The sequence below is a fragment of the Ranitomeya variabilis genome, chromosome 3, assembly GCF_051348905.1.
Source record: "Ranitomeya variabilis isolate aRanVar5 chromosome 3, aRanVar5.hap1, whole genome shotgun sequence".
In the NCBI taxonomy this organism is placed as follows: Eukaryota; Metazoa; Chordata; class Amphibia; order Anura; family Dendrobatidae; genus Ranitomeya; species Ranitomeya variabilis.
In genome coordinates this window covers 314,261,689-314,289,662 of record NC_135234.1, presented here as the reverse complement: position 1 = coordinate 314,289,662, position 27,974 = coordinate 314,261,689, and the positions used below count along the sequence as shown (strand labels likewise).

Here is a 27,974-nt window from a genome sequence, read left to right as displayed (position 1 = left end):
CCATTTTTTTGCAACTCTGGTTTCCATCCTCGTTTTTCCTCGGGACATGTGGAGCCTTCTGACTGTCCTGGGGTAGATTCCGTGGTGGATAGGTTGCAGCGGATCTGGAATCATGTGGTGGACAACTTGAAGTTGTCACAGGAGAAGGCTCAGCGTTTTGCCAACCGCCGCCGCGGTGTGGGTCCCCGACTTCGTGTTGGGGATTTGGTATGGCTGTCTTCTCGATTTGTTCCTATGAAGGTCTCCTCTCCTAAATTTAAGCCTCGCTTCATCGGTCCTTACAGGATATTGGAAATCCTTAATCCTGTGTCCTTTCGCTTGGATCTTCCGGTGTCGTTTGCCATTCACAACGTGTTCCATAGGTCTTTGTTGCGGCGGTACGTTGTACCTGTGGTTCCTTCTGTTGAGCCTCCTGCTCCGGTGTTGGTTGAGGGCGAGTTGGAGTACGTGGTGGAGAAGATCTTGGATTCTCGTCTCTCCAGGCGGAGGCTTCAGTATCTGGTCAAGTGGAAGGGCTATGGTCAGGGGGATAATTCCTGGGTGGTTGCCTCTGATGTGCATGCGGCCGATTTAGTTCGTGCCTTTCACGCTGCTCATCCTGATCGCCCTGGTGGTCTTGGTGAGGGTACGGTGACCCCTCCTTAAAGGGGGGTACTGTTGTGAATTAGACTTTTTTGGCTCCCTCTTGTGGTCACTAGTGATATGACTCTGGGATTGTCTTTCCTCAGTTTGGCACCCACCTGGGTCGTTAGTCCAGGGGTGTTGCTATATAAACTTCCTGGTTTCTCAGTCCAGTGCCTGGCATCGTTGTAATCAGTTCCTTTCTGTTTGCTCCTGTCTGCTGGTCTTGGATCTTGCAAAATTAAGCTAAGTCCTGCTTCCTTGTTTTTTGGTTGTTTGCTTTTCTCTTATTTTTTGTCCAGCTTGTACTAAATGTGATTCCTGATTTTGCTGGAAGCTCTAGGGGGCTGGTGTTCTCCCCCCGGGCCGTTAGACGGTTCGGTGTTGTGAATTTGGATTCTGGGCTCCCCCGGTGGCTACTGGTGGAATTGAACTGGTGTTGTCATCTTCTCTGTTCACCTGTTCCCATCAAGATGTGGGAGTCGCTATATAACCTTGCTGCTCTGTTAGTTGCTTGCCGGTCAACAATGTTATCAGAAGCCTCTCTGTGCTTGTTCCTGCTCCTAGACAACTACTAGATAAGTTGGACTCTTGTCCATGTTTGTTTTTGCATTTTTGTTCCAGTTCACAGCTGAAGTTTCGTTACTGTGTCTGGAAAGCTCTTGTGAACAGGAATTGCCACTCTGGTGTTATGAGTTAATGCCAGAGTTTTAAAGTAATTTCTGGATGGTGTTTTGATAGGGTTTTCAGCTGACCATGAAAGTGTCCTTTCTGTCTTCTGCTATGTAGTAAGTGGACCTCAAATTTGCTAAACCTATTTTCATACTACGTTTGTTATTTCATCTTAATTCACCGCCAATACATGTGGGGGGCCTCTGTCTCCTTTCGGGGTATTTCTCTAGAGGTGAGCTAGGACTAATATTTTCCTCTGCTAGCATTATTTAGTCCTCCGGCTGGTGCTGGGCATCTAGAATCAACGTAGGCATGCTACCCGGCCACTGCTAGTTGTGCGTTAGGTTTAGTTCATGGTCAGCTCAGTTCCCATCTTCCAAGAGCTAGTTCCTATATATGCTTATGCTATGTTCTCTTGCCATTGAGAACATGACTGTTTGACCGGCCCACTAAAGGGTTAAAATCCTTGGCTGAGAAAGGAGAGAAATAAGAAGTCTGCTGAGAATTTTTTTTTTTTTTTTTCTCCTTCTAATCTTTGAATGGCTCTGTGTCCACCTGTTTGTAATGGATCTTCAGAGTGTAACTGCAGGTTTGAATAATCTCGCCACGAAGGTACAAAATTTGCAAGACTTTGTTTGTCATGCACCTGTATCTGAGCCGAGAATTCCTTTGCCGGAATTTTTCTCGGGGAATAGATCTGGGTTTCAGAATTTTCGAAATAATTGCAAATTATTTTTGTCCCTGAAATTTCGCTCTGCCGGAGACCCTGCACAGCAGGTCAGGATTGTGATTTCCTTGCTCCGGGGCGACCCTCAAGACTGGGCTTTTTCATTGACACCAGGGGATCCTGCGTTGCTCAATGTGGATGCGTTTTTTCTGGCCTTGGGGTTGCTTTATGACGAACCTCATTTGGAGCTTCAGGCAGAAAAAACTTTGATGTCCCTATCTCAGGGGCAAGATGAAGCGGAAATTTACTGTCAAAGATTCCGTAAATGGTCTGTGCTTACTCAGTGGAATGAGTGCGCCCTGGCGGCGACTTTCAGAGAGGGTCTCTCTGATGCCATTAAGGATGTTATGGTGGGGTTCCCTGTGCCTGCGGGTCTGAATGAGTCCATGACAATGGCTATTCAGATCGATAGGCGTTTGCGGGAGCGCAAACCAGTGCACCATCTGGCGGTGTCCACTGAGAAGTCGCCAGAGAGTATGCAGTGTGATAGAATTCTGTCCCGAAGCGAGCGGCAGAATTTTAGACGGAAAAATGGGTTGTGTTTCTATTGTGGTGATTCTACTCATGTTATATCAGCATGCTCTAAGCGCACTAAAAAGCTTGATAAATCTGTTTCCATTTGCACCTTACCGTCTAAGTTTATTCTATCTGTGACCCTGATTTGCTCTTTGTCATCTATTACCACGGACGCCTATGTCGACTCTGGCGCCGCTTTGAGTCTTATGGATTGGTCCTTTGCCAAACGCTGTGGGTATGATTTAGAGCCTTTGGAGACTCTTATTCCTCTGAAGGGGATTGACTCCACCCCATTGGCTAATAATAAACCACAATACTGGACACAAGTAACTATGCGTATTAATCCGGATCACCAGGAGATTATTCGCTTTCTGGTGCTGCATAATCTACATGATGATTTGGTGCTAGGATTGCCTTGGCTGCAATCTCACAACCCAGTCCTCGACTGGAAAGCTATGTCTGTGTTGAGCTGGGGATGTAAGGGGGCTCATGGGGATGTACCTGTGGTTTCCATTTCATCATCTATTCCCTCTGAAATTCCTGAGTTCCTGTCTGACTATCGTGACGTCTTTGAAGAATCCAAGCTTGGTTCATTACCTCCGCACCGGGAGTGCGATTGTGCCATAGATTTAATCCCGGGTAGTAAATACCCAAAGGGTCGTTTATTTAATCTGTCTGTGCCTGAACATGCTGCTATGCGAGAATATATAAAGGAGTCCTTGGAAAAGGGACATATTCGTCCATCGTCATCTCCCTTAGGAGCCGGTTTTTTCTTTGTGTCAAAAAAAGACGGCTCTTTGAGACCATGTATCGATTATCGGCTTTTGAATAAAATCACTGTAAAATATCAATACCCATTGCCGTTGCTGACTGATTTGTTTGCTCGCATAAAGGGGGCCAAGTGGTTCTCTAAGATTGACCTTCGTGGGGCGTATAATTTGGTGCGAATCAGGCAGGGGGATGAGTGGAAAACCGCATTTAATACGCCCGAGGGCCACTTTGAGTATTTAGTGATGCCTTTTGGTCTTTCAAATGCTCCGTCAGTTTTCCAGTCCTTTATGCATGATATTTTTCGCGATTATTTGGATAAATTTATGATTGTGTATCTGGATGATATTCTGATTTTTTCGGATGACTGGGACTCTCATGTCCAGCAAGTCAGGAGGGTTTTCCAGGTTTTGCGGTCTAATTCTTTGTGTGTGAAGGGTTCTAAGTGTGTTTTTGGGGTACAGAGGATTTCCTTTTTGGGATATATTTTTTCTCCCTCTTCCATTGAAATGGATCCTGTCAAGGTTCAAGCTATTTGTGATTGGACGCAGCCCTCTTCTCTTAAGAGTCTTCAGAAATTTTTGGGCTTTGCTAACTTTTATCGTCGATTTATTGCTGGTTTTTCGGATATTGCTAAGCCATTGACCGATTTGACTAAGAAGGGTGCTGATGTTGCTGATTGGTCCCCTGACGCTGTGGAGGCCTTTCGGGAGCTTAAGCGCCGTTTTTCCTCTGCCCCTGTGTTGCATCAGCCTGATGTTGCTCTACCTTTTCAGGTTGAGGTCGACGCTTCTGAGATCGGAGCTGGGGCAGTGTTGTCGCAGAAAAGTTCTGACTGCTCCGTGATGAGGCCTTGTGCCTTCTTTTCCCGTAAATTTTCGCCCGCTGAGCGGAATTATGATGTTGGGAATCGGGAGCTTTTGGCCATGAAGTGGGCTTTTGAGGAGTGGCGCCATTGGCTTGAGGGGGCCAGACATCAGGTGGTGGTATTGACTGACCACAAAAACTTGATTTATCTTGAGACCGCCAGGCGCCTGAATCCTAGACAGGCGCGCTGGTCATTATTTTTCTCTCGGTTTAATTTTGTGGTGTCATACCTACCGGGTTCTAAGAATGTTAAGGCGGATGCCCTTTCTAGGAGTTTTGAGCCTGACTCGCCTGGTAACTCTGAGCCCACAGGTATCCTTAAGGATGGAGTGGTATTGTCAGCCGTTTCTCCAGACCTGCGGCGGGCCTTGCAGGAGTTTCAGGCGGATAGACCGGATCGTTGCCCACCTGATAAACTGTTTGTTCCTGATGATTGGACCAGTAGAGTCATCTCTGAGGTTCATTCTTCTGCGTTGGCAGGTCATCCTGGCATTTTTGGTACCAGGGATTTGGTGGCAAGGTCCTTCTGGTGGCCTTCCCTGTCACGAGATGTGCGAGGCTTTGTGCAGTCTTGTGACGTTTGTGCTCGGGCCAAGCCTTGTTGCTCTCGGGCTAGTGGATTATTGTTGCCCTTGCCTATTCCTAAGAGGCCTTGGACGCACATCTCGATGGATTTTATTTCAGATCTGCCTGTTTCTCAGAAGATGTCTGTCATCTGGGTGGTGTGTGACCGTTTCTCTAAGATGGTCCATTTGGTTCCTCTGCCCAAGTTGCCTTCTTCTTCCGAGTTGGTTCCTCTGTTTTTTCAAAATGTTGTTCGTTTGCATGGTATTCCTGAGAATATCATTTCTGACAGAGGGACCCAATTCGTGTCTAGATTTTGGCGGGCATTCTGTGCTAGGATGGGCATAGATTTATCTTTTTCGTCCGCTTTCCATCCTCAGACGAATGGCCAGACCGAGCGGACTAATCAGACCCTGGAGACATATCTGAGGTGTTTTGTGTCTGCTGACCAGGATGATTGGGTTGCTTTTTTGCCATTGGCGGAGTTCGCTCTCAATAATCGGGCCAGCTCTGCCACTTTGGTGTCCCCGTTTTTCTGTAATTCGGGGTTTCATCCTCGATTTTCCTCTGGTCAGGTGGAAACTTCGGATTGTCCTGGAGTGGATGCTGTGGTGGAGAGATTGCATCAGATCTGGGGGCAGGTGGTGGACAATTTGAGGTTGTCCCAGGAGAAGACTCAGCTTTTTGCCAACCGCCACCGTCGTGTTGGTCCTCGGCTTTGTGTTGGGGATTTGGTGTGGTTGTCTTCTCGTTTTGTCCCTATGAGGGTCTCTTCTCCTAAGTTTAAGCCTCGGTTCATCGGCCCGTATAAGATATTGGAGATTCTTAACCCTGTTTCCTTCCGTTTGGACCTCCCTGCATCCTTTTCTATTCATAACGTTTTTCATCGGTCATTATTGCGCAGGTATGAGGTACCGGTTGTGCCTTCCGTTGAGCCTCCTGCTCCGGTGTTGGTTGAGGGTGAGTTGGAGTACGTTGTGGAGAAAATCTTAGACTCTCGTGTTTCCAGACGGAGACTCCAGTATCTGGTCAAGTGGAAGGGATACGGCCAGGAGGATAATTCTTGGGTGAATGCATCTGATGTTCATGCCTCTGATCTGGTTCGTGCCTTTCATAGGGCCCATCCTGATCGCCCTGGTGGTTCTGGTGAGGGTTCGGTGCCCCCTCCTTGAGGGGGGGTACTGTTGTGAATTTGGATTCTGGGCTCCCCCGGTGGCTACTGGTGGAATTGAACTGGTGTTGTCATCTTCTCTGTTCACCTGTTCCCATCAAGATGTGGGAGTCGCTATATAACCTTGCTGCTCTGTTAGTTGCTTGCCGGTCAACAATGTTATCAGAAGCCTCTCTGTGCTTGTTCCTGCTCCTAGACAACTACTAGATAAGTTGGACTCTTGTCCATGTTTGTTTTTGCATTTTTGTTCCAGTTCACAGCTGAAGTTTCGTTACTGTGTCTGGAAAGCTCTTGTGAACAGGAATTGCCACTCTGGTGTTATGAGTTAATGCCAGAGTTTTAAAGTAATTTCTGGATGGTGTTTTGATAGGGTTTTCAGCTGACCATGAAAGTGTCCTTTCTGTCTTCTGCTATGTAGTAAGTGGACCTCAAATTTGCTAAACCTATTTTCATACTACGTTTGTTATTTCATCTTAATTCACCGCCAATACATGTGGGGGGCCTCTGTCTCCTTTCGGGGTATTTCTCTAGAGGTGAGCTAGGACTAATATTTTCCTCTGCTAGCATTATTTAGTCCTCCGGCTGGTGCTGGGCATCTAGAATCAACGTAGGCATGCTACCCGGCCACTGCTAGTTGTGCGTTAGGTTTAGTTCATGGTCAGCTCAGTTCCCATCTTCCAAGAGCTAGTTCCTATATATGCTTATGCTATGTTCTCTTGCCATTGAGAACATGACAGTTCGGGGGTTCTTGAATATCCAGCGTGGAAATTTTGATAGGGTTTTTGCTGACCATATAAGTCATCTTACTATATTCTGCTATTAGTCAGTGGGCCTCTCTTTGCTAAATATCTAGTTCATTCTTACGTTTGTCTTTTCTCCTTACCTCACCGTTATTATTTGTTGGGGGCTTGTATCCAACTTTTGGGGTCCTTTCTCTGGAGGCAAGAAAGGTCTATCTTTTCCCTTCTAGGGTTAGTTAGTTCTCCGGCTGGCGCGAGACGTCTAGAACCAACGTAGGCACGTTCCCCGGCTGCTGCTATTTGTGGTGCTAGGATTAGATATATGGTCAGCCCAGTTACCACTGCCCTATGAGCTGGTTTTTTGTGTTTGCAGACTTGGTATGTACTTTTGAGACCCTCTGCCATTGGGGTCATAACAGTTATACATCTTATTACTTCTACCCAAGTGCATGACCTTACATTTATCCCCATTAAAGCTCATTTGCCATTTATCAGCCCAAGCTTCTAGTTTACATAAATCATCCTGTAATATAAAATTGTCCTCCTCTGTATTGATTACCCTGCAGAGTTTAGTGTCATCTGCAAATATTGAAATTCTACTCTGAATGCCCCCTACAAGGTCATTAATAAATATGTTAAAAAGAAGAGGGCCTAATACTGACCCCTGTGGTACCCCACTGCTAACCACGACCCAGTCCGAATGTGCTCCATTAATAACCACCCTTTGTTTCCTATCCCTGAGCCAGCTCTCAATCCACTTACACATATTTTCCCCTATCCCCATTATTCTCATTTTATGTAACAACCTTTTGTGTGGCACCGTATCAAAAGCTTTTGAAAAGTCCATATACACTACATGCACTGGGTTCCCTTGGTCCAGTCCGGAACTTACCTCTTCATAGAAGCTGATCAAATTAGTCTGACATGAACGGTCCCTAGTAAACCCGTGCTGATACTGGGTCATGAGGTTATTCCTCTTCAGATCCTCCAGTATAGCATCCCTTAGAATGCCCTCCAGGATTTTACCCACAGTAGAGGTTAAACTTACTGGCCTATAATTTTCGAGTTCAGTTTTTGTCCCCTTTTTGAATATTGGCACCACCTTTTCTATACGCCAGTCCTGTGGTACAGACCCTGTTATTATGGACTCTTTAAAGATTAAAAATAATGGTCTATCAATGACTGTACTTAATTCCTGCAGTACTCGGGGGTGTATCCCATCCGGGCCCGGAGATTTGTCAATTTTAGTGATTTTTAGACGCCGCCGTACTTCCTGCTGGGTTAAGCAGGTAACCTTTAATTGGGAATTTTTAGCACTAGTCATATTGGCTGCCATGGGATTTTCTTTTGTAAATACTGATGAAAAAAAGTCATTTAGCATATTGTTTTTTTCCTCATCCTCATCCACCATTTCACCCAGACTATTTTTAAGGGGGCCAACACTATCATTTTTTAGTTTCTTACTATTTATGTAGTTAAAGAATATTTTGGGATTATTTTTGCTCTCTCTGGCAATGAGTCTCTCTGTCTCAATATTTGCTGCCTTGATTTGCTTTTTACAGAATTTATTTAATTTTCTGTATTTATTTAATGCCTCCTCACTACCTACTTCCTTTAATTCTCTAAATGCTTTCTTTTTGTCCCTTATTGCGCCCCTTACAGCTCTATTTAGCCATATTGGTTTCCTCCTATTTCTAGTATGTTTATTCCCATACGGTATATACTGTGCACAGGTCTTATCCATGATGCTAATAAACGTCTCCCATTTTCTTTGTGTTTGTGTTTGCCTGCCATTGGTTTCAATGGGGTTCGACGTTGTTCGACGAACAGTTCGTCGAACATGTCCCTGTTCGACGAACCGAACCTGAACACTGGGGAGGTGGCTCATCTCTAATACTGGGTACAGGACATTATACACTGATATTTACTGGGTGCAGGAAATTATACACTGATATTTACTGGGTGCAGGACATTATACACTGATGTATGATGGGCATGGACACTATATACTGTTGTATAAGGGGAATCTACATTATGTAATGATGTTGTCATGCAGCGCTCGCCCCCGGCCTCTGCAGCTCGCCGGGTGCGCGCGCGCGGCGCATTCAGCTCTGCGCGTGCGGACATCTGATTCCTCTGTTGGCGCTCCTTCCTGTCCTCTCCGTCATCCTGGAGGACTGTAACCCGGAAGTAGCTCCCACGCTGGTATATAAGCTGCTTCCTGCTGCTCCTCTGTGCCTGATGATCATTTGTGTTTACAAGTGCTTCTGGTCACCTGTGGTCTCTGTGTGTTCCTAGCTCTCTGACCTTGGGACTCCTCCTCTCTCTGCAGTACCTGCCTGTTTTTCCTGTGTTCCTGCCTTGTTCCTTCAGTTCCTGTTTCTCTTCAGTACCTGCCCGGCTCCTATACCATTTCCTTGCTCCCGTCAGCCTCTGTGTCTCCATATTGTCTCGTCAGCCTCCGTGTCTCTGTAGCATTCCCACCTTCTCCCTTGTCTCAGTAGTTCCTTGCCATTTCCTCTGTTTCCTTCATTGTTTCCTTCGGTCCCTGTGTTCCTGCAGTTTACCTTTCTGATCTCTGTCGACCCTCCAGCTTCCGTGGCGATAGTCCCTCACGGGCCTGCCCCTAACACTCCCTGTATAGGGGGCGGTCCACCTGGTCAGCTCGTCCGAGAGGGGTTCGTCGTCACGGTCCAGTGGGTCCACTCTCCGTTTTCCCCGTTAGAATCTACTCTCTCAAATTGGACTGCACTCGGATGACATCTGAGTGCAGCCTGATTCTTACAGCATCACAGTATCATCAGGCCATGGACCCCGCTGGAGTTTCCGCTACTCAAAAAGACTTACTCTTTTTGCGTGAAAACCAGACTAGGATCATGTCGTTTTTAAAAAATATGGAGTCTCGCCTAATGGGTTTACAGCCTTCTGATCCTGGTATTGCTCCGCAGTTGGTTGCCCTTCAGCTGGAGCTAGGTCTACAACGGGACACTCAGTCCCATATTTCGAATTTTTTGGCCTCTATTAATGATCGGCTTCTCGCCCTCCAGAGTGTGGCCTCTGTCTCCACTCCTGTCTCTGCGCCACAACCCTCGCCCCGACTTGCTAGACCTCCTCGGTATGGTGGGGATCCTAAAGAGTGCCGCGGCTTTCTTAATCAATGCCAGTTGCATTTTGAATTGTCTCCGTTACTTTATCCCACCGATCGAGCTAAGGTTGTTTTTATAGTATCCCATTTAGAGGGTGAGGCTTTGGCGTGGGTTAATCCCCTCTGGGAGCGTAATGATCCTTTGGTCTCCCAACTCAATCCGTTCCTGGATACCTTCCGCAAGGTTTTTGATGAACCTGGACGTCTGGTCTCTACCACAGAGTCCCTCTTTAACCTTAGCCAGGCTACTCTCTCTGTAGCTCAGTACGCCATCCGTTTCCGGACTCTGTCTTTAGACCTTGGGTGGAATAATGAGGCTTTGGTTGGAGCATTTTGGCGTGGTTTGTCTTCACGGATTAAGGATGAGCTGGCAGGGCGGGACACTCCCACCTCTTTGGATGATCTTATCTCCTTGGCCATACGCATTGATCTGCGCTTTCAGGAGCGCACTCGCGAACTTGCCAGAGAAATGAGACCTCTTCGCCGGACCACTATTGCTCTAGGGACTTCTTTTTCTCAAACAGCCCCGGTTGTTTCTTCATCTTCTCCTGAACCCATGCAGGTCGATCGCTTTAAGTCTTCTGAGCAATGCCGCAAGGAGAGACTCGCACAAGGTCTCTGTTTTTACTGCGGCAGTGCCTCTCATCTCTTACGCGCCTGTCCTCAGAGGTCGGGAAACGCCTCCGCCTAGGACAGGTAAGAGAGGCCTTCCTAGGTGGTTACGACTCCTCTCCACCTCTGGTTTTGTCTGTTATTCTACATTTAGGTTCCCGTCACTTTTCTCTGGAGGCTTATGTTGATTCAGGAGCGGCTGGGAACTTTGTTCAGCTCGAGGTTGTTAACAGGCTTGGGATACCTGTTAGACCCTTGGAGACTCCTAGACAAATAGCTTCCGTCGATGGTCAGCCTTTGCGGGAGACCGTCAACTTGGTTACGGAGGAAGTTGAACTTCAGATTGGAGCTCTTCATCGTGAGAAACTGGCCTTCTATGTTTTACCTTCATTGTCTCATTCTTTCCTTTTGGGTCTTCCTTGGCTGAGAGATCACGAACCCACTCTGGACTGGCGCACTGGAGATGTTCTGCGGTGGGGACAGTCTTGTCTGAACAGGTGCCTGCTTCCTGTCAAGCCTGCGTCCTCCTTTCGGTCTGCTTCGGAATCCATGGGAATTCCTCCAGCCTATTGCACCTTCTCGGATGTCTTTAACAAGAAGGAGGCGGAGATCTTGACGCCGCACCGCTCTTATGACTGCCCGATAGACCTTGTTCCTGGTTCTACTCCACCTCGAGGACGTATTTACCCATTGTCTCCTACCGAAACTCAAGCCATGTCCGAATATATCCAAGAGAATCTGGCCAGAGGCTTCATTCGAAAGTCTTCCTCACCTGCAGGAGCTGGGTTCTTCTTCGTTAAGAAGAAGGACGGTTCTCTTCGCCCATGTATAGACTATCGGGGTCTCAACACTATCACGATCAAGAACAAGTACCCACTTCCTCTCATACCAGAACTCTTTGATCGTCTACGTGGAGCACGAATCTTTACCAAATTGGATCTCAGAGGAGCTTATAATTTGGTCCGTATCCGTTCCGGTGACGAGTGGAAGACTGCGTTTAATACCAGAGATGGTCATTATGAATATTTGGTTATGCCATTCGGTTTATGCAACGCACCCGCAGTCTTCCAGGAGTTTGTAAATGATGTTTTTCGGGATCTACTTTACACCTGTGTTGTAGTGTACTTGGACGATATCCTTGTGTTCTCTCCAGATCTGTCTACTCACAGAAGAGATGTACGGCAAGTACTTCAGCGTTTGAGAGAGAATCGGCTGTACGCAAAACTGGAAAAATGTGTCTTCGAACAGTCATCTCTTCCCTTCTTGGGTTTCATCATTTCCGACGCTGGTTTGTGTATGGATCCAGGAAAAGTTTCTGCCGTGCTCAACTGGCCACGTCCTCTTGGAGTGAAAGCAATTCAGCGATTTCTCGGATTTGCTAACTACTATCGGCAGTTTATCCCTCACTTTTCCTCTCTTTCTGCTCCAATCTCCTCCATGATTCGGAAGGGTGCCAATCCTCATCTGTGGTCGTCTGAGGCCGAAGAGGCTTTCCGGTCCATCAAGCAGGCCTTCGCCTCCGCTCCTATTCTTCATCGTCCTGTGGCCAATAAACCCTTCATCCTTGAAGTAGATGCTTCTGCAATTGGAGCTGGAGCTGTGCTCTCGCAGAAATCCTCTTCTGGTCATCTTGTGCCCTGTGGTTTTTTCTCTAAGATCTTCTCCTCCTCTGAAAAGAATTATTCTATCGGTGATAAAGAGCTTTTGGCAATCAGGTTGGCATTAGAGGAGTGGCGGTACCTCTTGGAGGGGGCTTTACATAGTTTTGTAATTTACACAGATCACAAGAATCTGGCATATATTCGCTCAGCACAAAGACTAAATCCTCGGCAGGCCAGGTGGGCCTTGTTTTTCGCCAGGTTTGACTTTGAACTTCGTTTCCGGCCAGGAGATAAAAACTCCAGAGCCGATGCTCTGTCTAGGTCATTCCAAGCGGTGGATATGGAAGAAGAACCAGCGCACATCATCGATCCTGCAAGAGTCATCACAGTTGCTCCACTCTCTCTTTCCTCGTTGCCTCCGGGTAAGACCTTAGTTGCTGAAGAGAACCGAGAACGTGTCTTACTTTGGGGTCATGCCTCCAAATTAGCTGGACATGTTGGTCTCAAAAAAACCCTCCGTCTGATCTCTCGCTATTACTGGTGGCCTACGTTGTCCAAGGACGTCCAAAGTTTTGTCGCCTCTTGTCCTTCCTGTGCCAAGAATAAAATTCCCAGGCAACTACCTTCTGGGCTTTTGCATCCTTTACCGGTACCCTCCACTCCGTGGCAACATTTATCGATGGACTTCATCACTGACCTGCCTTCTTCATCTGGTTGTACCGTCATCTTCGTGGTCATGGATCGTTTCTCGAAGATGGCTCATTTTATTGCACTACCTGGTTTGCCTTCTGCTCCCGAATTGGCAAAGATTTTTGTTCACCATATTTTTCGTCTTCATCGTCTTCCTTTGCATATTGTTTCTGACCGAGGTGTTCAATTCACCGCCCGCTTCTGGAAATCCCTCTGCAAATCTATGAACATTTCGCTTGACTTTTCTTCGGCCTACCATCCGCAGTCCAATGGCCAGGTGGAACGTACTAATCAGACCTTAGTAACTTATCTCCGTCATTTTTCCAATTCCCATCAGAATGATTGGTCTGACTTGCTGCCATGGGCTGAGTTTTCTTACAATAACCATTCCAGCGAGGCTACTAACAAATCTCCATTTTTTATCGTCTACGGTCAACATCCTGGTCTTCCTCTTCCGGTTCCTCCTGTCTCTACTGTACCAGCGGCTGATCTTCTGTCTAGAGAGTTCTCCAGGGTCTGGCAGGAGACCAAGTCTGCCCTTGAGTTGGCTCAAGTCAGAATGAAGAGACATGCGGACAAAAGACGTCTCGATTCTCCTATATTCCATCCTGGGGACAAGGTTTGGGTTTCTTCTAAATTTATCCGTCTCAAAATTCCTTCACATAAGCTGGGTCCTCGCTATATCGGTCCATTCGAAGTTTTGTCTCGTATTAATGACGTTTCTTACAAACTTAAGTTGCCTGCCTCTCTGCGTATTTCTAATTCTTTTCATGTGTCTCTCCTTAAACCCGTAGTTTTTAATCAGTTTCATTCTTCTAACCTTTGTTCTCCTTCGCCTGTTTCCGAGGATGATGTCTTTGAAGTTAGGGACATTTTAGCCATGAAAAAACTTAGAGGGAGAACTTTGTTTTTGGTTGACTGGAAAGGTTTTGGTCCTGAGGAGAGGTCCTGGGAGCCTCGTGAGAACATTCAGGCCCCTCGTATTTTGTCCCGGTTTCTTTCAAGTCTTAAAAAGGAGGGGCGTAAAGACGGGGGTACTGTCATGCAGCGCTCGCCCCCGGCCTCTGCAGCTCGCCGGGTGCGCGCGCGCGGCGCATTCAGCTCTGCGCGTGCGGACATCTGATTCCTCTGTTGGCGCTCCTTCCTGTCCTCTCCGTCATCCTGGAGGACTGTAACCCGGAAGTAGCTCCCACGCTGGTATATAAGCTGCTTCCTGCTGCTCCTCTGTGCCTGATGATCATTTGTGTTTACAAGTGCTTCTGGTCACCTGTGGTCTCTGTGTGTTCCTAGCTCTCTGACCTTGGGACTCCTCCTCTCTCTGCAGTACCTGCCTGTTTTTCCTGTGTTCCTGCCTTGTTCCTTCAGTTCCTGTTTCTCTTCAGTACCTGCCCGGCTCCTATACCATTTCCTTGCTCCCGTCAGCCTCTGTGTCTCCATATTGTCTCGTCAGCCTCCGTGTCTCTGTAGCATTCCCACCTTCTCCCTTGTCTCAGTAGTTCCTTGCCATTTCCTCTGTTTCCTTCATTGTTTCCTTCGGTCCCTGTGTTCCTGCAGTTTACCTTTCTGATCTCTGTCGACCCTCCAGCTTCCGTGGCGATAGTCCCTCACGGGCCTGCCCCTAACACTCCCTGTATAGGGGGCGGTCCACCTGGTCAGCTCGTCCGAGAGGGGTTCGTCGTCACGGTCCAGTGGGTCCACTCTCCGTTTTCCCCGTTAGAATCTACTCTCTCAAATTGGACTGCACTCGGATGACATCTGAGTGCAGCCTGATTCTTACAGCATCACAGATGTATGAGTGGGGTGTACATTATATACTGACATAAGGTTGCCTCATGACCATCTCATCTCCAGAAGAACAATGTTTCTTCTGTGAAATAGAAATATGAAGGCTGCAGCTGTAGCGATTGAGTGACATTGTTTGTGTCTGAACACTAGCGTTTTCATAGTTTATTCTTTAGACAAGACAGTATGAAAATGGTGCTCAATGATGAGATGCGCAAGCAGATGGCTACAGATATTTCACACCATGCAGCGCTTCGTTTAGCCTCTAGTTCAGGCCTGCACAACATACGGTGCACGGGCTGCATGTGTCCCACCAAAGGATTTCTTGTGGACTACAGAGACACTGGCTACCCCATTACATTCATTCAAATGTATTTCCTTCAGAAATGAATACACTTAAACACTTCAGTGCCAAGACAAGGGCAGTGTAGTGATTGTCAGCTCGCTGCCCTGATGTTTAGCGGCATGATGAACTCAACACACTGCTGACCTCATTACACTGCTGCTGTCACCATAGAGATGGCAATCACACTTCAGGGAACATCATACCTCCCAACTTTTGAAGAAGGCAAAGAGGGACAAAGGTAGCGGCGTGTGCAGCGGTAAATTTTGGGCCCCGCCTCTGACCACACCCATTTCACAATTAGTCACACCCATATCCACGCCCCAACCACACCCATTTAGCACTGCTGATCACACTGTTTCATAAACAATAATTATAAACAAAAAAATATGGCCACACAGTGCTCCATACTGGATAAAAAAGTTTCAGTATGCATTATAGAGTGTGATAGTCAATTAGCACCTTTATGTAGTTCTGTGTAATTTCACTATATTTAATCAATTTTTCTAAATGTTTGCCCCGGTGTGCTTCTATGTATCAGAATTACTGACGATGCATATCAGCCTCATGTTTGACATTTTGGTCGTATATGCGCAATTTCTTTGTGGCCCCTTTTTTCATTCTTTTTTTCCATTCTTTTTTTTCCAATTGACTGTATTGTCCATTGATGACAGATGGACACTGACAAGATGGCAGCCACCATGTGCTTTCTTTCTGTTTCATTGCCGGCCGGCTCTCTCCTCCAGGTGACCAATTAACCTGTTGCTACTTTTGCATATATACCTCACAATTCTGGGACACAGTACGCTATTTTCCCTGAAGAAGCTGCAGTCAGTGCAGCGATACACGTGGGTGTCTATCCCACACTCTTTCCCCTCCCAGCTAATATGGCTCCATCAAGGACTTGAGGATTCCCACATCTTTTGGTCTGAGCATTTGGGCTTGTTTCTTTCTTTTTCTTACTATCAGAAAAGGAATGGTAACTCCCCTTGCTATTTCAAATATGGTACTGTGAATAAGCACGGTTTTTCATATGTTTATATGACCGTGCCTTAAATTTGCATAGCATTATATTGCTATCATCTGATCTATCCTTTTTTGAGCCATATTATACCATTATGTTGTGAGGGGTTGTTTTGTGGGTTGTCATTGCCATTACCACAAGGCATGACTAGCACATGCATCTTCGATGGTTTTTAAATGTTTTAATACTGTTGTTGCTGTGTCCTGTTCAAAATTGTTTGAATTGTGATTTTTTGTGTGTTATAAAGTATGTTTTTTACCTTTAACGGGTGTTTCCATTCTGTGGGCATGTTCTGTTCTCTTTTTCTTCTATAGTATATTTCACATGCTTATGGAGAACCCCGAGTACATTGTTTAGTGGTGCCCTCCAACCTTTCTTTATTCCATACTGTATAATGGCCTCGCATGATGCTGCGTACAGTGTAATAGCCCCACATGATGCTCCATACTGTATAATGGCCACACTTGATGCTCAATACTGTATAATGGCCACACATGATGCTCAATACTGTATAATGGACACACAGTGCTTCATACTGTATAATGGCCCCACAAGATGATGCATACAGTATAATGGCCCCATGTGATGCTCCATAGAGTATAATGGGCCCACATGATGCTGCATACTGCATAATGGCCTCACATGATGCTTTGTACAGTATAATGGCCCCACATGATTCTGCGCACCGTATAATGGCTCCACATTGTTAGGGGTCAAGTTCCCACCTCTGCACAGGGGGAATCTCGAGCCATCTCCGCTGCGGTCTCCCATTCTTCTCCTGCTGCAGTGGAGCCTGCTCAGCGGAAGCGTCGGTCCCAGCGTCTTGCTCAGTCTGACACTGTGCAAAGGGTTACTGCTGCCTTTCCAGCTTCTGCCATTGTAGCCAGTACTGGTCAGCGGCGAGGAGATGTCTTTGGGACTAAGTCCTACTTTTCCCCTTCTGAGCATGCCCACGGTAAGATCTCTCATTGGAGATCAAGGGTCACATGCTCAGGTACTGCAGCAACTCCCATTGGTCTTCTAGGAAGGTCCTGAAGTTGCTCAAGTTATGTGGCAGCTTCCTATTGGTCCTTCTGGGAAGGTCCTGTAGTTGTTGCAGCTATAAAAGGTTTGCATGACCTCACGGCCATGCGCTAGTATCAATCTATGTTATGTGCTTTGCGCCAGTGTGTATGTATTTAGGGCCCCGGCTGAAATAAGCCCCTAGAATACCGGCACCTCCGGGGAGGAGTTTGTGTGTGTGCAAGACCACTGACTGCTATCAGCTCAGCAGTTAGCTGTGTACTCCTGTTTGTATAACAGGGCACAGTGCTTTGTTTTGTTGGTGACTCTGAGGTAACAGAGTTCGCTTATACCATCATATAATGCCATTTGCTAGCAGCAGGTTCCTCCTGCACGGTGGATCCTGGGCTGCTAATGCACCAATAACTTCATCTATTTACTCGGTGCGTTCCGCTAGCCCTAACACACATGATGCTGGGTACAGTATAATGGCCCACATGATGCTGGGTACAGTATAATGGGCCCACATGATGCTGCATACTGTATAATGGTCTCACATGATGCTTTGTACAGTATAATGGCCCCACATGATGCTGCGTTCTGCATAATGGCTCCACATGATGTTGCGTACAGTATAATGGCCACACATAGTTACCACACCCCCATCATTGCCTTCTCCCTAACCCTCATCATTGCCTTCTCCATCTCCACACACACATCTCTCATCGCGCTCCCTCACAGCAGACGGCAGCTTCCTCTCCCGCAGCGCTGAATGATGTCATCCAGCCACGCCATGCCGCTGACTGCTCACATCACTGCAGCTCCGGTATGCCACTGATTAAAACCTCTCCGTGTCTCCCTTGAAAGACCATGTCAAAGTGAGGAGCAATATCTGCTATGATCCGACACAGCTAGCGATCGTGCAAGCAGTTTAAAGCGGCGGTACATTTGGTCTGAGGCCATGCGGGGAAATGAGGATCCCAGCCAGGACAGTGGGACAGAGTCTAAAAACTGGGACTGTCCCTTTGGATCCGGGATGGGTAGGAGTTATGCACACGCGACTCCGCTCAGTACACACACACACGGCTCCGCACCGTACATCTCGTACACAAGCGGCTCTGCACCGTACACCTTGTACACATGCGGCTCTGCTCCGTACACCTTGTACACACACGGCTCTGCTCCGTACACCTCATACACACGTGGCTCCGCTCCGTACACCTCGTACACACACAGCTCTGATCCATACACCTCGTGCACATGCGGCTCTGCTCTGTACTCCTCATACACACACGGCGCTGCTACATCCACACTGTAAGGGTATGTGCACACGTTGCGGATTTGGCTGTGGATCCATAGCACATTGGCCACTGCGCATTCGCAGCAGTTTTCCATGTGGTTTACAGTACTATATAAACCTATTGAAAACCTAATCCGCAGTGCCCATGCTGCGGAGAATACAGCGCGGAATCGCTGCAGTTTATTTTCCGCAGCATATCAATTCTTTGTGCGGAATCCACAGCGGTTTACACCTGTTCCTCAATAGGAATCCGCAGAAGTAAAAACACAGGTGAAGTCCGCACAAAAAATGCGGTTTTACCTGCAGATTTTACAAAAACTGCGGAAAAATCCGCACATGAATCCGCAACGTGGGCACATAGCCTAAACCCCACAAATAAAATTACCCTCATCCAGCACCATGACAACCAGCACAGCAGAGTCCTGCATACACAGAGGCCCCTGATCATGTGACCCCTGACTCCTCCCCTCCTGTGATCTCATTACAGGTCCTGTGTGCACAGAGCAGCCATCCGGATGTTGTACAAAGAAAAGCTGCAGAGGAAGTTTCCCCACATCTCTTAGCAACCAGTCGGCGAATGAATAATGGACTAGGGCAGTGCGGGTAAAGTAAGATCCCGGCCATGACAACAGGGCAGAATCTCAAAATCAGGACTGCCCTGCTGGATCCGGGATGGTTGGGTGGTCTGGAACAGTAAGCACTCCATATAGGAGCTGAAGATTGAATGTAGGGACTATTATTGTAGATGGTGAGAGGGATTTCTGTGGGGGCACATTATGAATTAATGGGGAAAATGGAGAGAAAAGAGAAACGTGTGGGATATTATGGAGAGGGGCAGTGTGTGTATGGGATATTATGGAGGGAGGCAGTGTAGGGGAATATTGTGGAGAGGGCAGTGTGAGGTGGAATTATGGAGAGTGCAGTGTAGGGGGATGTTATGGAAAGGGCAGTGGGGAAATTATTAATGAGAGGGGCAGTGTGGGGAGGGGGGATATTATGAAGAGGGCAGTGCGTGTAGGATATTTGAAATGTGCATGCTCGCATACAGTTTCTTAAGTTAATAATGGCAGTTTATTAGTAAAATTCAAGTGCAAAACAGATGTTCCATATAGGATCCAATTTTTTTTTCTTTTCTTTTGTTCATCTGTAGACCCAAATGGAGAATTCTCATGCTATACATGGTAGAGTATAATGCATGCTTTTTTTCACATCGACACTAGATCCATATGAGAAAATTTAATACGTGTGAGCATAATGTCCAAGTTCAGAAATGGTAGATTTGAGGTGCAGATTCCACAACACATGTCTGCAGCAGTTTACAGTATAATACATGTGGGTGGGGTTATTTTACGGAAGGAAAAAAAACTGTCTGGAAAAACCCAAATTAATTTTCAAAAAAATAAAAGCGAGCCTCCTGCTAATAAATTTGTCCTCGGGAAACTGAAGAAAAAAAACATTGGGTTTGGAGCACCAAAGGGAAATGTAGCACAGGGCCCAATGCAACCTAAAGCTAATGCTTTCCTCTCATGAGATTTTTATGGCTTAGCCATGAGCCTCCTTGTTGTCTGCGATCCCTTGCACAATGCTTTATATTAAAGCATACTGTTTTTATTCACCTTACCTGAAGTTCCTGTGACACCCATGCCTCTCTGTCCTCCTCCCAAAAAAGGTCCTCCAACTATGCATAATGACTTGCTGACAGAAGTGCCAATGTCTTGATTACGGAATGCTGCTACAGGATCGGGGTAATAGCGTCTATTGGATATGTTCTCCGCACTTTCATCCCATGCTTTTTCTTCTTCCTTTTTGCACTGTGCACAGCCCATTACCTGTAAAGATAGTTGCAATCTAAGGAGTTTTAGGTTCAGGCAGGAAAAAGTGTACAGATAATTAAGAAAATGTACAGATAATTAATTGCACAAAAGAATAAATCATACACTTTCATCACATTAGCAATCATAATAGGACTTTATTTACAACTAGATGGTGGCCGATTCTAACGCATCGGGTGCGAGACCGCTAAGTCATCTGGGTAATTTCGCAATGCATCTCTGGGAACGGAAGCCGGCGGCAGCATCGCACGCATCGGTGGACGTCGAAAGGTGAGAATAGCACAATTTTTTTAAATTATTTTTAACATTATATCTTTTTACTATTGATGCTGCATAGGCAGCATCAATTGTAAAAAGTTGGTCCAGGATGGGGCGACACACTGGCGCTGACTGGAGGGGAGTAGGGATGGGGCACTGACTGGAGGAGAGAAGGGAGGGGCCAATTCGCGGCTGGACTAAGCCTGTCGCTGATTGGTCGCGGCCTACCGGCCGCAACCAATCAGCGACGCGGGATTTTCGTTACAGACAGACAGAAAGATGGAAGTACCCCTTTGACGATTATATAGATAAACTAGATGCCAGAGGTCAACATTTACAGGACACACGGCAAAGAGAGCAAGAGCAGCAGTGGTCCTCACCCACCATACAATGTCAAGCAAAAGCCACTGTGGGAGCTGGGTAAGCTTTTTTTAGGAAGGTAATGCAGGCTGTGACAGTTAAAGTGGCCAGCATGATGGAAAGTTTGTTTACATGGTGGGGATGTGAGTTGAAATTGCAAATGACGAGGGGCAATACCCCAAAACACCGTGTCTGCAAATTGAGATTCTGATTTGGCTTTTGTCCTAAGTTATATTTAAAGGCCCATTAAAGGGTTAATAGGGACTTGCAGGATCGCTGCTTCCAACAGGTGAGGCTATAGAGTCCTAGTAATCTTTCTCTCTGAAGAGGCAATTTGCATATTTAATTTCCCAGAGGAGTATCACACGGCGAATAAGCCTCCTTACATTGGTATGCCAGGGCCAGTATGTCACTCTCCACAGGGGAAAACGTTACCCTTTAGACCTTAATTCAGAGCCTTTTACCTAGCCAAATCAGATCTCATACTTTGCACTGACTAGAGGCAATACCCCCAAAAACCATTGTGGAGACATGTGGTCAGTGGGTACTCTAGTCCGCTGGCTCAAGACTAAATGGACCAGTGCTCATCCCACTGAATGCCCACTCTCCTTTTACCATGGACATAATACTACTCAGACAATACAGGGTGAGGGTAAAACAGTGTGGAAATATTTTATTGAACCACGAACAGATAATAACACATAGAACAGTCCCAGCAAAATACCCAAGAGGGTGCTAAATTATAGAGTCTCACCCTTCCGCTGACTCGCCGGGATTAAAGCACCAGCGATTTCCAAGGTCGACTACCCCCATCTGTGACACCCACAGAGAGGGGGTAACGACAAGCTTAGGAAACTGACAGTCCATTGACGTATGAAGCCAGGTGACTGGAGGCTTCTCTGAATGGCAATTATGGCAATAGAATGGCAATTATGGCAAATGCCAGAAGTGCTGATGCCTACAGGGGGCTACCCTGACCCCATTAATTGTAATGGTATTCACATACTCAGGATTTCAATGCTGTTGAAATCTGTGGCAGAATAAATTAATCAGTGGCACTTCTCCCTCTGCAGGCTACAGACTGCTTCAAGGTCATGCAGTGGATGGCAGGTGGCCAAAAGACTTAATTTCATCAATCACCCTGCATTGAGGAGAAGACTGTAGAAAAGAGGAGGTGGACACCTAGTGGGAGGAGGATTGGGTGAGTTTTTTTGTTTTTTTTTATTTGCCAGTGCAGACTTTTTTTTGGGTGGGTGAGGTGGGCGAGGTGGTGTAATAATGAACAGTTGTGGGGCATTATGACTATGCAAAGACACAAAATGAGCAATTTTACTGGATGCACTATGGGGGCATTATTACTATGTGGAGGTGTGGCATCCCTGGAGTTCGGGTACCACAGTGGTACTGCCTTCCTCTCGGGGAGGGTGATGCCATACCTGGAAATGAGGAGGATCCCTTTGGCAGGAAACCTGTACATGCAACATGTTCTGACTCCAGGCCAGGAGGGGAGCTCTGAACCTGGTTTCAGGGGAGCTTCCCTAAGTATACATTTGTAGCGCCCCCACTGCCGCAGGGCCGAGGGGTACCCGGTACCGGGCCTCTGAGTCTCTGTTCTGGGGTTGTCACGGTGGCTAGACCCGGTCCGTGACCCTGCTGAGGGGCGTACAATGAAGGTGGAGGTATGGGATGTCGTTATGGTGCGGTGAAGTGCCGGTCGCGGTAAATAACGAGGACACCAGATTGCAGTCTCTTTACCTCTTTACTGAAGGCTTCAGGATCCTCAATCCGGAATATGGTTAACCGGGCTGCGCAAGCCTGGCCGGTCCGATGGCACATCCAGAGCTCCCTTTGCAGGTGGAAATCTGTGCCTACCTTCTAGCGCTTGTGTGTTGCTTCCCTGCTAAGCACCATGGGATAGTCCTCACAACTGTTGTGTCTGTTTCTCGTGTTCCCTCACAACTCGATTCTGATGTTCTTCCACGTCCCCCAGATCTTATGGTTAGGACGTACCCGTATGACGGGGAGGCTCGGAGCTCTTCCGGGACTCTAGCGTCGCCCCACTCCTGTTGTTACCCCCCTGTGTCTTCCTAGGTCAATTGGGTGAGACAGCCCGCCTATAACTGACTGTCCTGCCGTAGGTTTGAAGTTTGGCCTGGAGCTCTATACTTCCTCGGTGTTCCGGCCACCGGTTACGCGCCTCAGTAGGATGTTGCCTCGTCTTACAGCACGACTCCTACTGGTATTCTCCTTGTTGCGTTGATCTCGTTTCTCACTCAGCACAATAAACCTCGCTTCTTGTCCTTTCTTGGGGTACCGCCGCTATATCGTGCAGGCGCGGTCCCGTAACGTTCTCTCTGGTTGCTAGGCCTCTGTCAGGATCCCACCCCTGACAGGGACCCCTCCGAATCTTCCCCTACAACACCCTCTGCCACAAGGTGTTGCCTGGTTCCAACCCAGTCAGCTTTCTCATCTAACTTCCTGCCTAACCCCCAGTTTTACCAGATTGTGAGGAGTGGCCTAATACATAGTACCTTTAGCTCCCCCTGGAGGCCAGACTGTGAAGTGTATTGGTGTCTGTGATACCTGGTCAGATGAGCTCCTTCAGTGCCATCAGACGTACCATAGCCCCCCTTAGTGGCGGAGCATCAGTACTGCAACGACCAGGACTCTGGGGCGCTGCACTCCCCCCCGGTTAAATCCAGTACTCCTGGACTGGGAAGAAAAACAACAATACATGTCAGCAAAAAGACATACAATTTTGAAAATGCAAGTACAAGTAAACTTTTTAACAGAGCTTCCCTTTATGGGAGGTGAGGACACTTGAACGTTACAAACATGGTTAAATACTTTAAATAACATACTATAAATAACTTTTCTTACCCAACCGGGTATTCTACTAAGTGCAAAATTGAACAATTGAACAATAATTTAACATTGCCTTTAAGGACGTACTCGCTGAATCCACTAAAGACCTTCTTATAAAACATTATAAGGCTAATCAACTTTTCTGCATTCTCCTTCTTTACATCTGCAGGACCGCCTGTCCTATCCGCTCCAGGCCTACTGCCTCTCCTTTCTGTTACAGGACCGCCCCTTTCTGCCCGGGCCTACTGCCTTTCCACTACTATACACGGTATAGAACTTATCATCCATCTTTCAGTTCAGGATTACTGAGCCATCTCTGTATAGCTCCTTGGAGGACTCACTAACTAACCCCGTACGGGTTCACTTTCTGTCCCCATTCTTTTATCAACATCATTAAACATTTCTCACAATCAACTAGTTAGCTACATTTAACTTCTTCTTTCAAGACGTTATTGCCATTTAACCATCTTAAGGCAACACTATTCATAAGTGCAATATGTGAACATTCCCTTTAAGAGGGGACCAAGTCTCTATGAGGTAGTGCAACTTCTCATGCTGCAAGTCTGTTCGCAGTAAGGACTCCGGTGCTGGTTCCAGGACCAGTGTCTTCGCAAAGAGTCCTTTCCTTGTGTAAAACCAGTAGAGAGCACCTTTAAGAAGGTGCAAACTATGTACAAAAAGTTTGTAATCATGCATTGTTCATGATCCGGTAGTCTTTATAACATGGGTGAACAGGGAGCAAAAAAAAGGAAAATAAAAGCAAAAATAAAAGCAATACGGATCCCGGGTAAACGAAGGGATCCCTTTAAGAATAACCCTAGTCGGGTTTAAAGCAGCAAAAAGCAGGGAAACAAGCAGTTAACTATTTACATATCCATGGCATCGAGGTTTACTCTCGCTCTGGCGGCCGTAGCTCCGCATAGACCTCGCTCGGCAAGGTGGTCGGCAAGATCGGGGCCTTTAAGAAGTGCTCCATACCCGTGGCCCGATCCCAGGGTGTAAGGCGCCGGAGTCTATAGGTCCCAGGGAGAGGGGTTACCGCGACGGGGCCTATCAGCAAGTCCTCTGCTGGCGAGGCAGGGTCGTTCTTCATACCTGCTTCAGATGCGGTCCCTCCGGTGCCGATCTGCTCCGTCTCCGCTGGGATCTGGAACGCTGGTTGCGGGGCCTTGTGCTGCGACGTTGTCATCTCTGCTCGCAGCATCTCGCTTTCCGGCAGGGCCTGGCTTTCTGGCTTTGGAGCGCTGTAACTTCCTTCTTGCTCCGGACCAGACGAGGCTGCCGAATGATGTCTGGTGAGGCTCCCGATGATGGTCTTCTTCCACCCGGCCTCAGTGCTCAGCTGCGTCCGCAGGAGTTGGTGGATCAGCTCGTCCGCTCCAGTCTGCAGGAGGTCAGCGTCAACTGTGGAGGTCTGGCTGCGGTGCCTCTCCGGGTAGCTGGGGGAGTCCTCGGCTCCGACCCCACGCTCCGGCTCCGGGCGGCTGGCCATGGCGTCCTCCATGTGGCTCGCTCCTTCTTCCTGGTCCTTTTCCCGCTCTCTCCTTCGTGGGCGGATTCGCTTTCGTTGTCTCCGCCCCCCATTAAGGATTAGGAGGCGGATCTCGGCTGCTGACGGACACGTCCTCAAGGGACAGAAATACTTAGACTGGGCGGCCATTGTCTTTCGCGCTCTTCAGCTTGTTTACACCCACTTCCACGCCCCTCTTCTTCTCCTGCGCTCTCCTTAGCGCTGTAATGGCGGCGGTTTTTGGCGGGAACTTTTGGCGGCAAGTGGCAATACACAGTCCTTGCAATAAGTCACAGTTCAAGCACAACAAATCACAGTTCCAAGGCACGCATGACCTGATTCTTCAGGCTTAAGTAGATCCTGTTTGTGACGCCAAGTTGTAGCGCCCCCACTGCCGCAGGGCCGAGGGGTACCCGGTACCGGGCCTCTGAGTCTCTGTTCTGGGGTTGTCACGGTGGCTAGACCCGGTCCGTGACCCTGCTGAGGGGCGTACAATGAAGGTGGAGGTATGGGATGTCGTTATGGTGCGGTGAAGTGCCGGTCGCGGTAAATAACGAGGACACCAGATTGCTGTCTCTTTACCTCTTTACTGAAGGCTTCAGGATCCTCAATCCGGAATACGGTTAACCGGGCTGCGCAAGCCTGGCCGGTCCAATGGCACATCCAGAGCTCCCTTTGCAGGTGGAAATCTGTGCCTACCTTCTAGCGCTTGTGTGTTGTAGTCCTCCCCTGCTAAGCACCACGGGATAGTCCTCACAACTGTTGTGTCTGTTTCTCGTGTTCCCTCACAACTCGATTCTGATGTTCTTCCACGTCCCCCAGATCTTATGGTTAGGACGCACCCGTATGACAGGGAGGCTCGGAGCTCTTCCGGGACTCTAGCGTCGCCCCACTCCTGTTGTTACCCCCCTGTGTCTTCCTAGGTCAATTGGGTGAGACAGCCCGCCTATAACTGACTGTCCTGCCGTAGGTTTGAAGTTTTGCCTGGAGCTCTATACTTCCTCGGCGTTCCGGCCACCGGTTACGCGCCTCAGTAGGATGTTGCCTCGTCTTACAGCACGACTCCTACTGGTATTGTCCTTGTTGTGTTGATCTCGTTTCTCACTCAGCACAATAAACCTCGCTTCTTGTCCTTTCTTGGGGTACCGCCGCTATATCGTGCAGGCGCGGTCCCGTAACGTTCTCTCTGGTTGCTAGGCCTCTGTCAGGATCCCACCCCTGACAGGGACCCCTCTGAATCTTCCCCTACAACACCCTCTGCCACAAGGTGTTGCCTGGTTCCAACCCAGTCAGCTTTCTCATCTAACTTCCTGCCTAACCCCCAGTTTTACCAGATTGTGAGGAGTGGCCTAATACATAGTACCCTTAGCTCCCCCTGGAGGCCAGACTGTGAAGTGTATTGGTGTCTGTGATACCTGGTCAGATGAGCTCCTTTAGTGCCATCAGACGTACCATAGCCCCCCTTAGCGGCGGAGCATCAGTACTGCAACGACCAGGACTCTGGGGCGCTGCACATTCTGTTCTGGAGGAGGAGTTTGTTTAGATTGTGTGAGACAGTGAAGGAGGAACGAGCTCAGGAGAAGTGAGGAGCTGGGGGAGAGCTGCGATTGCGTTCCCTTTAAGCTGAAGTGCAGAAACCAGGCACCAGGAGCCTGAGGCTGTGTGGGACTTCATGCCCGACAGCAGAAACCGGAGGGCAGGGGATTGAAAGTAACTTGCCCACATCTACACCCTAAGGTACAGCAACATCCAGAGCCCGGAGTCACCGTGGTTAGAGACCCCTATAAAATGGCTCGCATTGCCTACCATGCAGGAACGATCTCAGGGCAGAGAGTAGAGAGGACCTTGAAGGAAGCCATTAGCAGCAAGGGACTGTTACACAGCCCCTTCTCCTGCCACCTCTGCGTCGTCCACGGTTAGCCAGGCCTCAGTGCTTCACACTCCACGTTTACATCACTCTACCCCAAGCCGGCGCAGTTAAATAATAATTATATAATCTTTATTTTTATAAAGTTAAATAAAGTTTTTTGGTTGTAAAAAAATAAATACAATTTAATTTGCCCAAATGAGGTTTGGTTTATTGTGTCTATCGCCGCCGGCAACACACACCGTGCGCCAACTAAGAATCTTCGCCACACACTTACTTTTTGGGCCACATCATATCTCCAGTAGTTATAAAAAAAAAAGACTGCAGCTTTGTGTGTCTTTAGTATACAGATATGAGGTGGGCCCAAAAATATTAGATGTATTATCTCCATAATCTCTTCTTTCTGCTTAGTCTTTGACTAGTGTGGCAGTCTGAAGAGAAAATGGTGGAAATACAGTGCAGACCTCTACTGAACAGGACAGGTGTCAAAAAACTCATTAGTTCGGACATGTGACCTGGTGAGAATAGAACTGCCTTGTATAACCACCATTTTCTCTTTGTACATAATCTATTACACACAAATTGAAGGGACGATGGTGGTCACACACTGCATATCTATGCTCACCTGCACAGGTGTCAGAAATAGTGAATTCATGAGGCTGTTATATGTGCATCATGAATTCATTATTTCTGACACCTGACTTGATGACTATAGAGCTCTTTAGTGTGACAGTCATTGTCTCTTTAGTCTGTGTTCAATGGATAAAGCAGAACAGAATCAGGATGCAATGACGTCAACAAGCTTACCAATAAAGCAACATGGCTGCCATTACTAGCAGTATGTGGCTAGTGTTTTATATCAGTATTTGTATGCCAAAACAAGGAGTGGAACAATTAGAAGTAAATTCTGATATTAGTATAATAACTATCACCTCTGCCTCTATCACCCACTCCTGGTTTTGGATTACAAATACTGATATTAAATACAGACCAAATACTGCTAGTTTTAGGACAGCCTTGGTTTGTAGAGGAAATACATAGGAGACACGGTCAACACAACCAAAAATAAAGTTTATTAATGAGAAATATTATTATCATTGCAGAAAATTACTGGTACAGATCAAATTACAACAGGAC

At 47.4% G+C, this 27,974-nt stretch overlaps 1 protein-coding gene across 3 annotated transcripts in view; it reads right to left on the bottom strand.

Annotated features, from left to right (window-relative positions):
• Positions 1 to 27,974, bottom strand: part of FGR (FGR proto-oncogene, Src family tyrosine kinase) — an 833,064-nt gene that overhangs the window by 582,443 nt on the left and 222,647 nt on the right. For 2 of the 3 annotated variants that reach the window (XM_077295664.1, XM_077295666.1), the window contains exon 2: positions 19,767 to 19,974. In XM_077295664.1, coding sequence (XP_077151779.1) covers positions 19,767 to 19,971 — 205 coding nt within the window. In that variant the 5' untranslated portion in view covers positions 19,972 to 19,974. Of the gene's footprint in view, positions 1 to 19,766; positions 19,994 to 27,974 lie in introns of all 3 variants that reach the window. The other variant, XM_077295665.1, reaches the window with a different exon arrangement.